Raw genomic sequence first — 16,312 nt, forward strand, 5'->3', positions numbered from 1 at the left:
ATCTTGTAATAGTTTTCCTCTTTATATATAATTCAAAACTAGTTTTTATCTCGTATTATTTATTACTACCTCTTAATACGTATAGTTAACTATATTACTACTTTAGTAATAACTAAGAATTACGTCTTTAGGCCTTTTATAGGTAACTAGGAAATAAAGATAATTTATAGCACTTTAGAAAGTTACTAGTGTTATAATATTAATTATTACTTGTATATTAGTAGTATAGATTAACGCTAATATAGCTAGACTAACTATAGCTAATTTACTATACATCTACTAAGAGATTATATAGTAATTTTACTATAGATCTACTAGATTTATAGGTATATTATATAGTAATTTTACTATCTAATCTTATTATAGGTTTTTTCTTTATTTATAATTTATAACTAGTATTTATCCTTATTATTTATTACTACTTATTAATATATATAGTTAACTATATTATTATCTTAGTAGTAACTAATAAGTATTTTCTACTTTAATAAATAAAATAAATATATAGCTAGGTTTCTAATAAGCTAGTCTTATACTATTTAATTCTAAAGTTATTATTTCTTATTAAGCTTTTAAGCTAAAGACACTAACACTAGTAAACTTCTATTTAAGTAGCTTAGGCTTATAAGACCTAAAGACGCTAATAATAGTACTTAAGAGTACATAAACCTTTACTATATTAGAAAAAAAACCTATTAAAGAAGTTTATAAATACTTATATATAAGGTAGTTAACTTATAGTTAAAAAGTACTAGTAAGTTAGTATATCTACCTTATATTATTAAAGTTAAAAACTATTAACTTTATATTAGAGGGCTTAAAAGACCTAACTATATCTTATTAAGTTACTTACTATAACTAAAGTAAATACGCTATAAAGAGAATAAGAAGACATTAAAGCTGGAGATAGGAAAGCGTCCTAGAAGAAGAGTTATATAGAAGACAGTAAACTATATATATAATAAGATAGTAATTATAAAAAGACTAAATATAATATATTAAGCTATAAAGTATTTTAAGATAGTAATAAAAATAAGGTAACATATAGTTTTAATTAACTTTTTATAACATATTTAAATTAACTTATAAAAATAATAGAAATATAGAAAGATATAGTCTACTTACTATAATTATCTTCTTACTATATAGATATATTATAGTTATCTTATAGTAAATAATTAAGAAATAAGTAGTAATATTACTTTACTTTCTAGGTAAACTTACTTATTAGATAGCTAGAATTAGCCTAGGACTTTCTAACTAAGAAATAAAGAGATTTCCTTAGTTTTATATAACTTTACTACAAATATATATAATATAGAATTAACTAATTAACTATTATAATTACTATAATTTTATAATTATTCTTTATTAGTTCTACTAAAGCTGTAATATAGTTAACTATTTATAATACTAGTAAATAATTAGTTATAAAATAGTATCTATAGAATTACTAGTAGATATACTATATAATCTACTATAAGATCTAGTAGATCTACAGTAATATAGCTATAGTTATTCTACTTATTAATATTACTTTATAATACTAATAGCTTTATAATAAGTAGTATTATTATAGTTTTATATACTAATATTACTATAGAAAGCCACTAGTATAGAGCTATTTTACAAGTTAAATAAACTTAAGCTAATATTTTATAATTATTCTTAGTAGTAGTTACTTTCTTTATCCTTATTATCTACTAATAGCTTAACTATTAAATAGTAATATAACTAATTACTATTTTTAATTAATCTGTCTTAAAATATTTAAACCTTATCTTTTTAAGTAGGTAAATCTATTTAAGATATACTGCTTATATTTAAATGCCCTGTCTTAATGTCTATTCTGGCCCATCAGACTAATTATTGGCCCCACTCTGGCCACGATTTGACAAACACTTTCAGCAAACGTCCGGAACCAATTAGAGCGGATACCCAGATGTCCTCCGCATCTCCGCCCAGCCAAATCTAGCCTAGCACCAGAAGTGTGAGTCACACTTTGCTCCGGACTAAGGATTATGTCCATCCTTCATGTAGGCGGAGCTGATGTCGCACCTCTTCAAATACATCTAGCAACAGTATACAGTTACTGTTCTTCCGTGAGCCTGCCGGCTGGTGTATGCCTAGAGAGATACTTCGGTACATGAGACTGTCGTACCCACTGATGTACCTTTCTTACAGGGCTTCCGAACCGTGCGCCCTTTGCCTTGTCGCCTTCTTGGAAGGTCATTGTCGGCAATTTTGGCCTATTATTATCCGTCAGGCTACAAAAGGTCGCTAGTCCCTCCGAGCCATCCATTAAAAATTTTGCCCTTTCTCCCTCTCTTCTCCATCATCACCGCACCATCACAGAAATCATATCTAGTTGAAATTGCCTCGGAGGCTAGCAACCATGCATTAAATCACCGTTTCCCTTGTCTTCTCGCTTCCCGACCCCGCTACGATTCATCTCACAATTCCACCAACTTCCCTTCCCACTCAGTTCAATTCTTCAGTTCAACCTTCTCAGGTCGATCTGAATTTCACTACGGCTTCCAGCTTTAGCTCAGGTTCTCCCTCGTCTGCAACCATTCAACCGCAAGACTTTCCAGTCTTCACCACGGATTCCCAATCACAATGGCTTCCCTCCAGTTCACCCAGCCTGCCGGCATTACCCGCGCATCAACAACAGTTCAGCCCACCCGAGCAACCTCAACAGGACTTCGTCTTGTTCGACCAGCCTCAAACCAATCAACCTAGAAACTTCGCTGCACAAGCTGCCTTTAGTCTTAACCAACGTCGTCACTCGTCTCATCATCGCCAGCACCAAGCGCAAGGTCGCGTAAAGCCTCATCATAGCCATCGATTCGCTCGGATTCAGGCGTCTGGCCCACGCCACCACCCTCGGTTGTCTGCGGTTTACTCTCCTGCTCAATCAGCCCAATTCTACGCCTCATCCGCCCCATCTTCTTCGGCTGCGCTGAATCGTCGTCAGCGCCCGCCTGTCCCGTTGTTTTCCCAGAGCAGCCACGAACAAACAACTCCCAAGATGGACCTGCATGGTATGTAGCCTCTTCAATCTAACTTTCCACACTCGCTCACATAGCTTAGACTTGGATCTTGAGGACTTTACTGGCTTTGAGGGCGGCGCCTCTACTACCTACTCGTCGCCCGCCATGCCTTCCGTCTTTGACCTCGGCGGAAGCGCGGCGGGTGCCAGTAACTTGGGAACTGTGTCTCCCCAGGACTTGTTTATCCAGGAGCCTTTCATGTCTGCTCCAAATTCAACGGCTTTGACGGCCTTGACCTCGCCCTCTGTCTACAACGAATCTCCTGAGTTTAACGATAGCTATAATGTCTCTCCCAACTTCGGGACTGGCGACTTCGGCACTGGTGATTTCGACTCTGGCTCGGGTGATTCATGGTTTCCATTGTTCCCCCAAGAACCAGCACCAGCTAGTAAGGATACTGTTGCCGACAAACAACAACTGGTCGAGCAGTCGCCCGCCACCAACGCTGATGATCTTGAGGTTGTTGAATCTTCGTCTTCCTCTGGGCATCGAAAGTCTGCCAACTCATCTCCGTCTGGCTCCGCACGTCATTCCTCCGTTGCGGGTGTCAACTCTCGTCGACGAGACAAGCCGTTGCCTCCCATCATTGTTGAGGACCCCAATGACACTATCGCCATGAAGCGGGCCAGGAATACCCTTGCTGCTCGCAAGTCTCGCGAGCGCAAGGCACAACGTTTCGAAGATCTTGAGGAGAAAATCCGCAAATTGGAAGCAGAGCGAGATCACTGGAAGAGTATTGCTTTGGGTCGGTCTTGAATCGCCGGGCTGAAATGCGGTGGTGAACTTGGAGGGGATCTACAGACAACATGTTGTCTGGTTGTCTGTCCCCTTTCATCCTTACCTCCTTCAATGTCGCCATTAATTATCAAGACAGGTTTTCGTGTTTTTTATTGTAGCTGGACCCCATTGTTCCATTGCCATATTCCTTCAATAAAGCTTTTGTTTATGAATGACTGCCTGAATAGATCCCAGCGGCCTGACAGTGCTCAGAGCTTCTGCGCTCTTCATAGTCTGAAACTATGCGTGTCAGTCAAAGAAATTAGAGTCTGTTAGAGCGAGTCCCAAGCTGGACTTCGGAAAATGATGGCTGGTGATTAGACTGGACCATACTTGTTTTGACTTGACCAATTTCGTGGACTTTCTTGCACTCACTCGCTATATTAAATCTGAACTATCACTTTAAAATTGGTCATATTTTCATGCCTTACGTCTTAAAGCGCCATGACCAGGGGTGAGTCTAGGCTATGTCTGGCAGCATGCTTCTGGTTCCAATTTCTCAGTTGAATGTCTGTCCAATTACCCATATTGCCGTATTTGCAGCGTAACGGCAACAGTAGGCCCACATGTGCTCAGCTCTGTGAAAACGTATACTGATCAATGCCCCGCACGGATGTCTTGTAGGCAGGTAATAGCTGTCGTGCTTGTCACCAGTTTCACACATTCGTGATTCAGGGCTGAAGCCTAGTTAGGATCAGCTGTTTCCGGGGGCGACGGTGATAAGAGCCGTCTTCTCGCAATTGCCTCCTCTGCCCAGTCAGAGAGCTCGCGAGGCGAGCTTTGTCGTGATGTCGGTCTCTCGTATTGAGTTGGCGAGTGAACCATGCCCTGCCGGGCTTTCGCCCATAGTCAATTTCCGGCTATGCGCTCACCGCCGGCGCTAGTTTCTAGAATTTCGTTGTTTACAATGTCTTTGTTGCCATCTCGAAAATCCTTCATAAGCAGGAGAAATTGGGAATTTTTCCACTTGTCTCCGTTCTCATGCTGAACTGACTGTAAAATTTGCCTTGCGGCTTCCGATATCTCCGTTTGAGACTGAGCATGCTCTACGGGCCTGGGAGCTGCCGATTCAGAAGCTTCGTGGAGGTTGAGCTGTGACATATCGGGTACTTGCTCCAAATGATTCATGTTGCTCGGCACAGCGGCGTTCCTCGTGTCAAACAGGCTTTGCCCATCATTTGCTTGTTGGTTGATAGTCTCTGCAACAAGGTTTGTTCGCGTGTGCTCCGTGGTATTCTCCAAGGAAACACTCGGCGGTGAGATTGTGGCGGTATCCATTGAAGCGGTGAGGTCGATGCTAAACAGGTGGCCGGCAGTGCTAGATTGTTGTTCTTCTTGCTGTGCCAACTCTCGCGCAATCTGTTCCATAACGGCGTCGACCTGTTCCATTCGGCCGTCTCCGTGCGTTGCCACCCACTGGCCCATTTCAAGATCAAAATCAGCCTCAGCGCTTGCCATATTGCTGACGGCGCTGCCAGCAACAGGCCTAGAGATAGATGGTCCAGCTTGTGGCGGCATCATGTTGTGTGCGAATGCGGGCGGGATCAATGGACGGTATTGAGTAGCCAGGGACCCAGACGGTAGGCTCCCTGCATTCGAAACCCCGCCAACAAACCTTGTGAAGTCCTGCGCCCATGTGGGCGTCGCTGTTGGCGAGCTTGCGGCGTAATTTTGCCTGTGTGGTGTATGCATAGCTGCTCCACCGGCTGCACTCGATACTCGAGAAACGGAAGATCGATTTGGATCAGGAGAGAGTCGATAAACGTGCTGAGTGTCTGGCATCTTAGGCGTCTGCAAGGCCTGGAAGGACCTCGTGATAGGGGTGACATAGGTCGAAAGCTTAACTGAGTCGATTTGGGCAGTTGAATTTGATCCAAGAAATGTTCCAAAGTTCGCTTGTGCCTGTGCTGGAGGGACTGAGCCGGCAGACCGAAAACCCTTGCTTTCGATTAGCAGAATGGTCAAAGGAGTACCTGTCCTAGGAAATCTCTTACCTGCTGGACACGGGGAGCGTCGACGAAACGATCTTGGTGAAGGCTTCGATCATGTGAGCCATGCTCTACAAGGCTCTTGAACGGCGTAGAGCCGCCACAGGAGCTATCGGACATTGCGAAGTAACCCAAAGCGAAGTACAGGCAACCTATGTTTGTCTTGGACAAGAAGTGATACGGTGATAATCGAGATGAGGGATTCTGTCCGAAAGGCTTGCAGGGATAGGTAAAGCTGTGGTCCGTTGGTGCAATACTGATGTTATTTACAGCGGGAATACACACTGTCTATCGCATAGGGAAATGATGTGGTGGTCCGGAGAGGGGTTTCATGGCCAAGCGGTCCAGATCACGATGCTGACTAGGAAAGGCATCCAGAGATTGTGGCGATGTGCTGTCCCTTGTGACAGGTTTGTCAATCTCTGATACACTGATATCGAACAGTATGAAGTACCTCGGCATCAGCCTACCTCGAGTACCCACCCAGGCAGGAAGTAGGTAATCAGTAGCGGAAGGCGGGGAAGATGGGGCAAAACGCAAATAATCTCACGTGCCAATCACGGGTCTTGAGAACTCATCGGATGATAGTTAAGCCGAACGTCAAGATCCACGGACCACGAGCCAGTTGTCCGTCTCATACCGCCTACCAAAAATGCTCGAGTTCCAGAAATGCTGCTTCATCGCTGAGGTACGTACATTACAGCAGCCAACGATTGGATCTTTAGCTGAGGCTAGCTTGGAAGTAGCTCTTGAAAGGTGGCTACTGTATTGAAGCAACATCACAATTACCACCACCTTGACGACGTGCAGCGAACGGAATTATTGATTTCCCTTAGACCAACCCATCTCAATCGGTCCGGCCCTACAACAGACGGTTCCTTGGACATATCCATTCGCAATGGTTTGTTTTGTCCTTTCACACCCTCTATATTTGGTACTAACATGGGCCATCTTGGTTGGAGGCTTCTGCCCAGATTATATCGAATTCAGGTCACGATGACATGATTGTACGTGTTTCTCCATGATGCCTCCCATTCTGCTTTGTATTTGATGCTCACCCAAGCCCGAGTGCGAGCCTGGCACTAAAACCAAGCAATGCGGCTCCATGTCCCACAAGCTGCGCAACGTTGTTCTGTCGAGCTAATCATATTTTACCGCACAGCACGATGCCGTTCTTGATTACTACGGTCGCCGACTTGCGACGTGCTCAAGCGATCGGACCATCAAGATCTTCGAAATAGAGGGAGACTCTCAGCGACTCGTCGAGACCCTCAAAGGGTAGGCACCCTCCAGACTTAGACCGTGTTGGACGTTTGTTCCTCCCGCTGACCCTGCGACAGTCATGATGGCGCAGTCTGGTGTGTTTCGTGGGCGCACCCTAAATATGGAAATATTTTAGCCTCGGCAGGCTATGACGGCAAGGTTTTCATCTGGAGAGAGCAAAACAACCAGTGGCAGAAGATCTTCGACTTTGCCCTGCACAAAGCCTCCGTCAATATTGTCTCATGGTCACCACATGAATCCGGCTGCCTCCTAGCATGCGCCTCCTCGGACGGGAATGTCAGCATCCTTGAATTTCGCGATAACAGCTTCGACCATGTCACCTTCCCTGCTCATGGGTTGGGTGTCAACTCTGTCTCGTGGGCTCCAGCAACGGCGCCTGGAAGCATCATTAGCAGCTCTCCCGGCCCTGGTTCAGCAGGTGTAAGACGTTTTGTTACGGGTGGCTGTGATAATCTGCTCAAGATTTGGGTCTTCGACTCGGCCTCACAGTCGTACAAGCAGGAACAGGAGGCGCTTTCCGGCCACACCGACTGGGTTCGTGACGTTGCGTGGTCACCAACGGTTTTGCAGAAGTCGTACATTGCTTCGGCATCCCAGGATAAGACTGTCCGCATCTGGACCTCAGATGCGTCAAGTACGGGCCAATGGAGCTGTAAGGTCCTCACCTTCGATGCCGCCGTCTGGAGAGTCAGCTGGTCCTTGAGCGGCAACGTTCTGGCAGTGAGCGGAGGTGACAACAAAGTGTCGTTGTGGAAAGAGAACCTCAGGGGTGATTGGGAATGCGTTAAGAGTATCGAGGAGTGATCGGGTATTAATGTGTCACCATAAGCAAGGCGTTCGCGGCAAGATAGAGCAAAGTTACGCGATTGCCCTCCTGGGTTTGACGTCCAATTGAAGCTACTGTTGCAGGCAAACCTAAACCTGACGTCGCAGATATGGATATGGGCGATAGAGGAAGAAACAATAGGCTTTTCTTGAGATTCCATCACGATCTTGTCCGCTCGTAGTGCACCATTCCTCTAGGCAGCCCGTTGGATGTGATGCGTAACATTCAGCTCTCGTCACTGATCCAGCCCCGCGACGAAGTCGCGGCGGACTCTGCCGAAGAGCTCGTTGACGTTGATACCTCAGTCCGCTGGAAGATCGTGTATCGCTCATGCGACATTGGATGCCATGAAGAGTCTGCTGGCCATCCCAGGCAAGTCGCACGGGTCGAAAGCAACTATCTAGCCAGTCATTAACATCCGTATTGCTAAAAATGTCAGTTAGAGAATGTTCGGCTGTTCTCTGGCTCTATGGGCACACATTTGCAAAGTGCGTGCTGGATGGGGTGTAGCCAACGGGTTCATCTCTGCTCCTTTGATGTGTCAGCAATTAGACGCCGTCCAGTCGCGAAAGCATGGCTTCTTCTCAATCCATAGCTTTCCTGAAATGTAACAAATGCTTCGGACCTGTCGGGTGTGAAGTTGATATCTAGCGGAGCAGTACTGGTGTGCTTGGAAGGACAACCTTGACGAGATGCGACGAACGGCGTAGCCGTGTGGTTGAGGGTGCGTGACGAGGCCAAACGAAATTGACCCTCCGTTCTCATGCTACCTCAACCCGGAAAATTTTCTGTGGACCATAGTATGAAGCAGTTTGGGTAGCCGTACTTACCCCCTACATTGTCGATGGTACCATCGATGTAGCCGTGAGATTGAGCTCCTCTGCAGGGTTGTCTCGATGCATGTCGACGCAGTTTCTCTCCAACTGGTCCGCTGGATTCTCGACGGTCCCAATGCCACTAGTGATGGGCTCCTTTGCCACTCCGACAAAATTTCGCAGTCCCTACCCCGGCATAGTGCCTTGAGTCGTAAAGTTGAAGGATTGTGAGTTTTCACCAAGGATCCCGATATCGAATGCGCAAAATTGAGGGCGACTAGTGGATTCTCTGGCAGCGTCTCCGTCGTTGTCAGCCACGCTGTCTCCTGATACTAGTAGAATATCGGGGTTATTATTGGGCAGCAACAAAAGGCGCGTCGTATGGTCAGTGTTGTGCATATTGATGACGATGGTTCTGCTGGAGTCACCAATAATGCCTTCTAGAACCATACATAGACTCTGTCAGCCGTCAAGGCGTAAAGGGAATAACCATTAGGTGATAATCCTATTCCGTGGTTCAAATTGGAGTCATGGGGCGTGTAACGTTAGTCAAATTGAAGTAAAACACTGCTTTGGACACTGCCTTACCTCAGGCGAATCATTGTGAGAGAGAACCGGACGGCGGATAGTGAGAATGGACTAGCAACAGCAAGGAAGGCTGGGGCGTGTCTTGGAAAAGGTCTTGGCCAGGGCGTGAAGCTGCGAAGAGAAGGTCCTCACTCTACGTGTCGATCCTGTCGGCTAGTGATTGCCGCTTTTGGACAACTCAAGGAATAATATTCGTTCCCCCATAGAAAAAACCAATACAAGGCCAATACCGACTATCCTAAGCACCTCCAAGTTGCCACGGAAGAAGAACAGCACTGATGTGTATGCCAAGTGATGGGAGAGCGACGTTGAGAGAAGGGCGACAGGCCGAGATGCTGGACGTGAATGGTGCCCCGCGTACGGTCCTAACGGACAACGCCGTGTCTATGACGAAATAGCCAGGAGAACCAGCCCAATTGATTGTAGCAGCCCGTCCCTCAGCATGGCTGAATGGTCCGGTAATGCCAATAATGGAAGGCTGATAGCTCTCGATAGACAGCTCATCCGTTTCAATTCTACGGTTGAGAAAGCACGAGATAAGGAATATATAGATGCCGGAAGCACACTGTTGTTGCCGGCTTCCCAATCCACTTTCCATGCCTCCACCAAGCCATCAACTTGAATCGCCTTAATTCGAGCAATACTTGGGGGATTTGATACGTATGACGAGGTTTCCTGAGTAGATAAACAGGAATATTAACTTGGACCAGACCCACCGGCCGGGTCGGGCCTCTTCCCAATCCGGGCCATCCCGACCGTCAACTCGCCTCCATCGCCCTGCAACTACCTACATCGAGATCAACCAATGATCCCCTTGGAATGAGTAAAAAAAAGCCAAGAGTAGACAGAAAGAACTCCAGTGTATGATCACAGGTCACAGTAAGCAAGCTGTGAAGGAAGAAAGTCTTTTGAACTTGCCAAAGCTGGCCTTAGTCTGAAGCCATTGCAAATACGCTTAATACTAGTTTCAAGATGTTTCGCCATGGAGAATGAATGATACCCACACGCACAACCAACCAAGTGCAACAAGCGTCCCGTATGTGTGTGTGCTCAACTAAGTGGACGCAAGGAAACCAGTGGATCTTGCCCCCTACCCCCCTAAAGCCAACATTGCGCTGCTCCATTACGCCTGTACCGCCCTCTTGCTACCAGTTACGACCTGTGAATAAGCAAGCCGGACTCATCGGAGGCCGATGACGCTCATCTCTAGGGTCCAAACGCGTCTAATCCAGACCTTAAGTTTGCCCTGGACACCTTCGACGTTTTCAAGCTCGACGCCTTCCCACCAGCAACGCCTCGCGGGCTTGCGCCAAAAAAGTAGTAGCTTCTGCGCCATGCCTACAGCGTTGTTGCCCATCTCGTTACCCCGAATGTCGCTGCGTAGACGTGCCAAGGCCAAGCTACAAACTACCGCCTTGTTCGGCTCGCCTGCCCGGTGACCCCAATTGTCGTCATGATTGAACCCACTACTGTCAAGTAAGCCTCCAATCTGTGGCGTGCATTCATCCGTAAGTGATAAAACCTACCCGGCTGTCAACATCTCAATGAGGTGAGCTTCCGTAGTTCCCGGCTCATCGCTTCGTTTCAGGCCTGAGAATATGCCGCTCTGTTGGAGAAGTGCCTTGCCCGCAGCTCTTTTAACTTCCATCATCTTGGGTTGTGTAATGTCAGCTTGTGGGGGAATGACATAAAAGTCGAGGTCCTCTCGCAGAACGATAATACCCGCTCTCTTTGACGAGTCGTCCCTCGAGCCCATGGAATCACCAGTTGTAGCATCCTCATCCTGGGGAGGGCTTGGAGATGCCTCGGTAGGTATCGACTGCGCGACAGTGCGGAAAAAGTCGAGCATGTACTGCAGCGATGCGGGGTCATACTATTCAGGCATGTCAGCATGATCGGGAGCCTTGTGCAATGTGAAATGACGAGAGGATTGTACGTACATCGACCTGGACAGCATCGCCATCAGGGAAACCACCCATATGACCCTCAGGGAAGAGCCCATTTGGAAAGAGAGACAGAAGTACGAATTCAGGCAACGTCAAGAGCTCGTCCCTCGACAATACGAACCTTGTGCCCCTGCAAGCATTGGCATTAGCATATGGATTTGTTGGTAGAAATAGCAAGCCCTACCGAAGGTCCATGGCAATCGTCTCATCGGCGCCGACATCTATGCCCAAGTCAGTACGCCGGTACGCATCAGTACGGGAGAGTAGAGAAGACTCACCTCCAATGGCATTGATGGGCGGGCCACCTTGCTGTACTTGAGTAATAATACTCGACGCGCCACCGGCGGTAGCCATTAGGAACGTGAAGGACTGAAGTGGACTGGGGCCCTCAGAGTATGCGGGTGGGGGTTCAACGTCGTCGTCCTTCCCGGAAGAGCTACCTTTAGTATCTTGGGGGAGCGCACGCTTTGTTTCGGCGAGAGCCTGATGGAAGAAAGTTGGGGTTGAGATGGATGAAGATTGGTTCACAAAGAGACCAGAGGTTAGCGGTGCATACGCTGGCGCGGCGACCGATGAGGCAGAAGCAGTAATGTTCGGCGCACGTGAGTGACAATTATCTTCAGAATCGCAGGAGTTCTCTAGAGAGGCGATTATGGAAGAGAAAGGCGGTGGCCGCGAAGCTGAGGCCTCGGAAGTGGGATACTGAGGCGGCGGCGATCGGGTCCGAGTCTTGGATCCTGGTGTTGCCTCGTTGTGTTGTTGGTCTGCTTTGTCTTCAAGCTGGAGAGTTTGCCCCCCCTGGAGAGTGACTGTAAGCCGGGAGGACACGGGCTGCCCGTTCCTGGCGTCTGGCGAACTTGGCAACGTGGTGGCGGTTTCGAGAGGGTATTAAAGGTCAGATCGTAGGCTGATGTGGCAGAGTGGCAGTTGGATCGGTCAGGACGCAGTCGCAATTACTTTCATCTGGTCGGGATTCGTGCGTATTTATGGCAACGCCAGAGTGAAGAGCCAAATCCTTATTCGATCTGGCGATAACCGGGTCCTCGCACGGGGAAAGTGGTGGTGGTACCGGGAAATAGTGTGGTTGGCGAAGAGCGAGAACGAAGAGAAGCACGTAAAGTCCCAGTCGGGGATGGAAAGACAGGTCGGTTTGCAGGGAGGGACTGAGACTGTTATTCTTCTTCTCTTTCGGTATTTTTTCCCTCTTCTGGCCTAGATTGAACAATGAGTGTTCCTGAATGGAGATGTGTGAAGGAAATTGGGAGTGAGGCCTGTCGGGGATAGTTTAATGAGGTTGAACAAGCATGGTATTATGGCGCTTACCTAGCTACCTAATACATGTATGTATTGGGGGGTGCCCCACAAATATGCCAAGCCGCATCCGTCCGTCTGCTAACCAATCTGCTTTTCAAAGTGGAGGATTAGCTCCTCATCACCTGCGGCCTCCTGGCTGACGTTTCGCTCCTTAAGTACCTTGACTCCATGACCCCCATATAGGTACCCAGACCACATCACCATAGTGCACCCCCGAAACTCCCTAGACTCATTCTTGCTTGGTAGCCTTTGTTTCCCCAGGTCCCTCCTTCCAGTTTGGACCTCAGGAACTTTGACTTCCTGCTGGAGAGATCTAAGCTGGCCGTGTTCTTCTCTGCAACATTGCATTGTCAGGCGTCTTTGAGGCTCGTGCGGCGCCGGAAGTTCTTGCAACGTGCCTAAACTAAGAGACGTAGAAACCACATTCTGTCAACCGATGAGCAACGCTGTCACCAGGTTTGCTGGCTCTCCTAGCCGCCCATGGCACATATGCGTTTCAATGCTAATAATGTACTATGCTTTGACTACGTTTACACAGCTCGTATTACGACTTCTGGCTTCCAGAAGCCGCGTTGCTTCCTTGTGCAGTAGGTCCTCGGCTGAATTGAGTTGAACGAAGATGGGATACACGGCTGGTTGCAATCCTGGAACCTCGACAAATTCGACAAAGGCGCCCAAGTTCATGGAATCACCGTCAGTTTCTCGACCTTCAAGTTTACATGAAGATGTAGAGCGCAATCAACCGGCTAATCTGATATGACGTATCATCTTCCGAACCAGGTGTGCTGTCATAAAAGACCTACTGGAAGAATGTCGCGGCAAACAGCATCTTAGCCAATACTAAGCTAGTAGCTGCATGTCATAGACAGATATCGTATCCAAGGTCAACGAGTGGGCGGGGCATCACCGGTATCATTGCTACGGCAAATTTGTTCGACACCTACTTTATTCATCCTCGTCACTACTATCGCCAAAGATGGCCTTGAAGACCTCGTCGCTGGGCCGTGAGGCCTCAACAATGATCTCGCATCCGGCTTTGGATACTTCGTCCGTTGACTTTGATAGAACCTTTGCTACATCGGGGCCCGAAAAATCACCCGTTGCGTGCGTCACCACCCCGAAAGAAGACGACGGTTTCGTTGCATCTACCCTGGCAGGTAGTGCATTGTGTAAGCCGCGGGTCTCCGAGGGGGCGCCTGGATTCGAATCCAGCAGAGTATGAGCAGGTGGCCGCACGTTGAAGCGTTTGCACAGCAATCTTGTTGGAAAGAATTCTTCAGTCAATCTCGTCATACGCCCGTACATCCCCATCTTGGCTGCCTCTTCGGCTGGATCCGCTGGTTTAGAAATCTGCTGTACGTTCGAGTCCGAACTGGATCCCGAACCAGTAGGTACCGTGCTCTCTGTTGAGGCAGTTGTGAATCGGGTAGCCATAAATCCCGTCATGGGCTTGAACAGCTGCGCGCACTCATAAAACTCCTCGATCTCCTTGACATAGTCATCATTCGTCACGCCTGGGGGCTTTACAAGAGAGGTGCCACCGAAACCGGCCGCTCTTTGCAGGTAGAGTCGATAACGAGCGCGTTTAGCTTCATCGTTTGCATAAGGTCCGCCGGCGCCTGCACCCCGACTCATTGCTGCAATGGCCGTCTCTTTGGCCAAGCTAGGTATGCTCTGCAGCCTGTCTTGCAGCCTTTGCTCAGACGGCTTGGCATGTTCTGGCAAAAGTTCTCCCTTGGCTGGTGGAAGGTTCTTTCTGCCAGAGGCCGCAGCCAGTCGCTCGCGAGCAGCGGCTGACATGTAGTCAAAAATAGACTTTCCAGGGAGGGTAGATTCGCCTAGAGCAGCTGCTCGAGTTCTGGGATCATGCTGAGCCGCTCTTGCAGCGTCTGCTGCCGGCGTGTACACCGTTCTTTTGTCGGTGTCTATACGCCGCTTCACTGAGACCCATCCAGGGGGGATATCTGGGGGAGGGTAGGAGGACAGTGACTGCCTGAACACATGAGGTTCCGAGATGTGGCCGGCGACAAAGCCGTTCAACGGTGGTTTTCCATCTAGACAATTTGTCTGGACATGATCCCCAACTAGGCCGGATTTAGAGATGAAAATTGGCTTGACCCGTAGCGTTGGGTTTGCTGACACAGTCTTAGCCGCTGGCTGCTTCTTCTTCTTCTTCGCTTTGTCACCGCCCAGGACTCGGTTATATGATATATGAGGACCCATTTCGTACGGATCGTCCTCGTCAGAGCCGGTGTCGTTTAATACTCCAACACCAATGCCCCCGTGTTGTGCTTGGCCCCGTTTCTTGCCAGGTATGCCCGGTGAAGGCCGAGGACCGCTGGCGGAGCTGTATTCCTCCTCGTCAAAATCAACCCCCCCCGAGCCGATCCGGTGTATTCGATCTGTACCGGATCCAGAGCTCTGTGGGAGTCGAGCTTCCCCTTGGTAGCCCAAGCCTCGCCGGTCGGCCTTACGAGAAAAAGTAATCATGTCGACGTCTCCTGGAGCAAACAGATGGGTTTCTTCAGACGCGGTAGACTGGTTGCTGGCAGAAATGTCCAGCCGTGCTTTTCGGCGTACTTTTGGCCCAATACCTTGTCCATCCTTCCAGCCCATTTTTCGCAGAAGCTTGAGACCCATAGTATCACCCTGTGTTCTTATCAGCCCGGCCAGCCCAGCGGGATGGCATCTGCCTTGACCAGAAGCCCCAAGGGCAGCAAATGGATCAGTGGTCCGGATCTGTTGAGCGGCAGCGGCGTCGGCAAGATCTTCATCGTCCATATAGTCTTCCGGTCGGTGATGGGATGTATCCAAGTTGGTCATCCGTCGGTTAGTGCGGCTCGAAACGAAGGTAGATGGCGTCCAGCCTTCTTTTGATCCAACAGTGTTGAAGTAGCTAGACACCAGCGTTAGCCAATTCAAAGGCGCTGTATACTGGTATGCTGCGGCCGAAAGACTTGTGGCGGGGTCAAGAAACTTACCCAGCGCTCCATCCTCCAGTGAAAGCACCGTGAAGGCGTCGCCGTCCACGATCATCCCTCACTTCCTGCTTGTACACAGGGATGTAGGAGCCATCGTCACGTACGTCTGGGTCCAAGAGGGGCAAAGGAGTGCCAAAAGCAACATGCACAGCGGCTTCATTATACAGATCGGCCTCAAACGTCGCATGCGGCCGCTTGCGACGCGACATGGGACTGACGGTGACGACGAGTGCAATCTGCTACGACTGGTAGTGGTCAGGGGAGGATATCGAAGGCGGGTTGGAACTTGTCGCCCGTTTGGTAGTCCAAGACGTCAGGTTGGTTGCGGCACCTTTCAAGCAAGAAATGATTGAGCAACGTCCCGCTGGTGGGTCTCGGTGTTGAGGCAAGATCTTGGCCGCGGACGTGGAAGTGATGCAATGGACCACCGATGGACCGCCACAGCGTTGATTATCTTGCTCTTATCTTATCGGACACTGTGCTGGTGCGGCAGTAGGTAGACGGAGCAAAGCCGTACATATTTGCAGCCCGCCTGCAGTCGGTTCAGGGCCGAGCCATGACGGGGCTAGCCGCTCTGTTGGGTGTCGGCCTTCGTTGTGGATCATCCACCGCGCAGGGACAATACCTATATGCGAATACCTACTACCAATTACCTACCTACCTCACTACCTACCTACGGACACAGGTTCCTAGGTAGGCAGGTACAGTGGCATGCCAAAAGTCTTGGTACACACACTAAT

The 16,312-nt window shown here is 48.5% G+C and overlaps 5 protein-coding genes across 5 annotated transcripts; 2 read left to right on the forward strand and 3 right to left on the reverse strand.

Moving 5' to 3' along the window:
• Positions 1-3,031: 3,031 nt before the first annotated feature.
• On the forward strand, positions 3,032-3,809 carry GLRG_08746 (bZIP transcription factor; the record flags this gene model as incomplete). The annotated part of the gene is made up of 2 exons (XM_008099296.1): positions 3,032-3,044; positions 3,094-3,809. The coding sequence occupies 2 exons, from the start codon at positions 3,032-3,034 to the stop codon at positions 3,807-3,809; spliced, it is 729 nt and encodes a 242-aa protein (XP_008097487.1).
• An 870-nt stretch (positions 3,810-4,679) lies between these two features.
• Positions 4,680-5,938, reverse strand: GLRG_08747 (uncharacterized protein; the record flags this gene model as incomplete). The annotated part of the gene is made up of 2 exons (XM_008099297.1): positions 4,680-5,768; positions 5,825-5,938. 2 exons carry the CDS (start codon positions 5,936-5,938, stop codon positions 4,680-4,682), a joined length of 1,203 nt encoding a protein of 400 aa, XP_008097488.1.
• An 881-nt stretch (positions 5,939-6,819) lies between these two features.
• GLRG_08748 (WD domain-containing protein) lies at positions 6,820-7,906 on the forward strand (the record flags this gene model as incomplete). The annotated part of the gene is made up of 3 exons (XM_008099298.1): positions 6,820-6,825; positions 6,981-7,096; positions 7,159-7,906. The coding sequence occupies 3 exons, from the start codon at positions 6,820-6,822 to the stop codon at positions 7,904-7,906; spliced, it is 870 nt and encodes a 289-aa protein (XP_008097489.1).
• A 2,605-nt stretch (positions 7,907-10,511) lies between these two features.
• GLRG_08749 (stress response protein Whi2) lies at positions 10,512-11,472 on the reverse strand (the record flags this gene model as incomplete). Its single annotated transcript, XM_008099299.1, has 4 exons — positions 10,512-10,797; positions 10,858-11,204; positions 11,272-11,407; positions 11,462-11,472. 4 exons carry the CDS (start codon positions 11,470-11,472, stop codon positions 10,512-10,514), a joined length of 780 nt encoding a protein of 259 aa, XP_008097490.1.
• Positions 11,473-13,536: 2,064 nt separating this feature from the next.
• GLRG_08750 (uncharacterized protein) lies at positions 13,537-15,781 on the reverse strand (the record flags this gene model as incomplete). The annotated part of the gene is made up of 2 exons (XM_008099300.1): positions 13,537-15,487; positions 15,573-15,781. 2 exons carry the CDS (start codon positions 15,779-15,781, stop codon positions 13,537-13,539), a joined length of 2,160 nt encoding a protein of 719 aa, XP_008097491.1.
• Between the last annotated feature and the right edge of the window lie 531 nt (positions 15,782-16,312).

Source organism: Colletotrichum graminicola (assembly GCF_000149035.1).
Source record: "Colletotrichum graminicola M1.001 genomic scaffold supercont1.41, whole genome shotgun sequence".
Classification (NCBI taxonomy): Eukaryota; Fungi; Ascomycota; class Sordariomycetes; order Glomerellales; family Glomerellaceae; genus Colletotrichum; species Colletotrichum graminicola.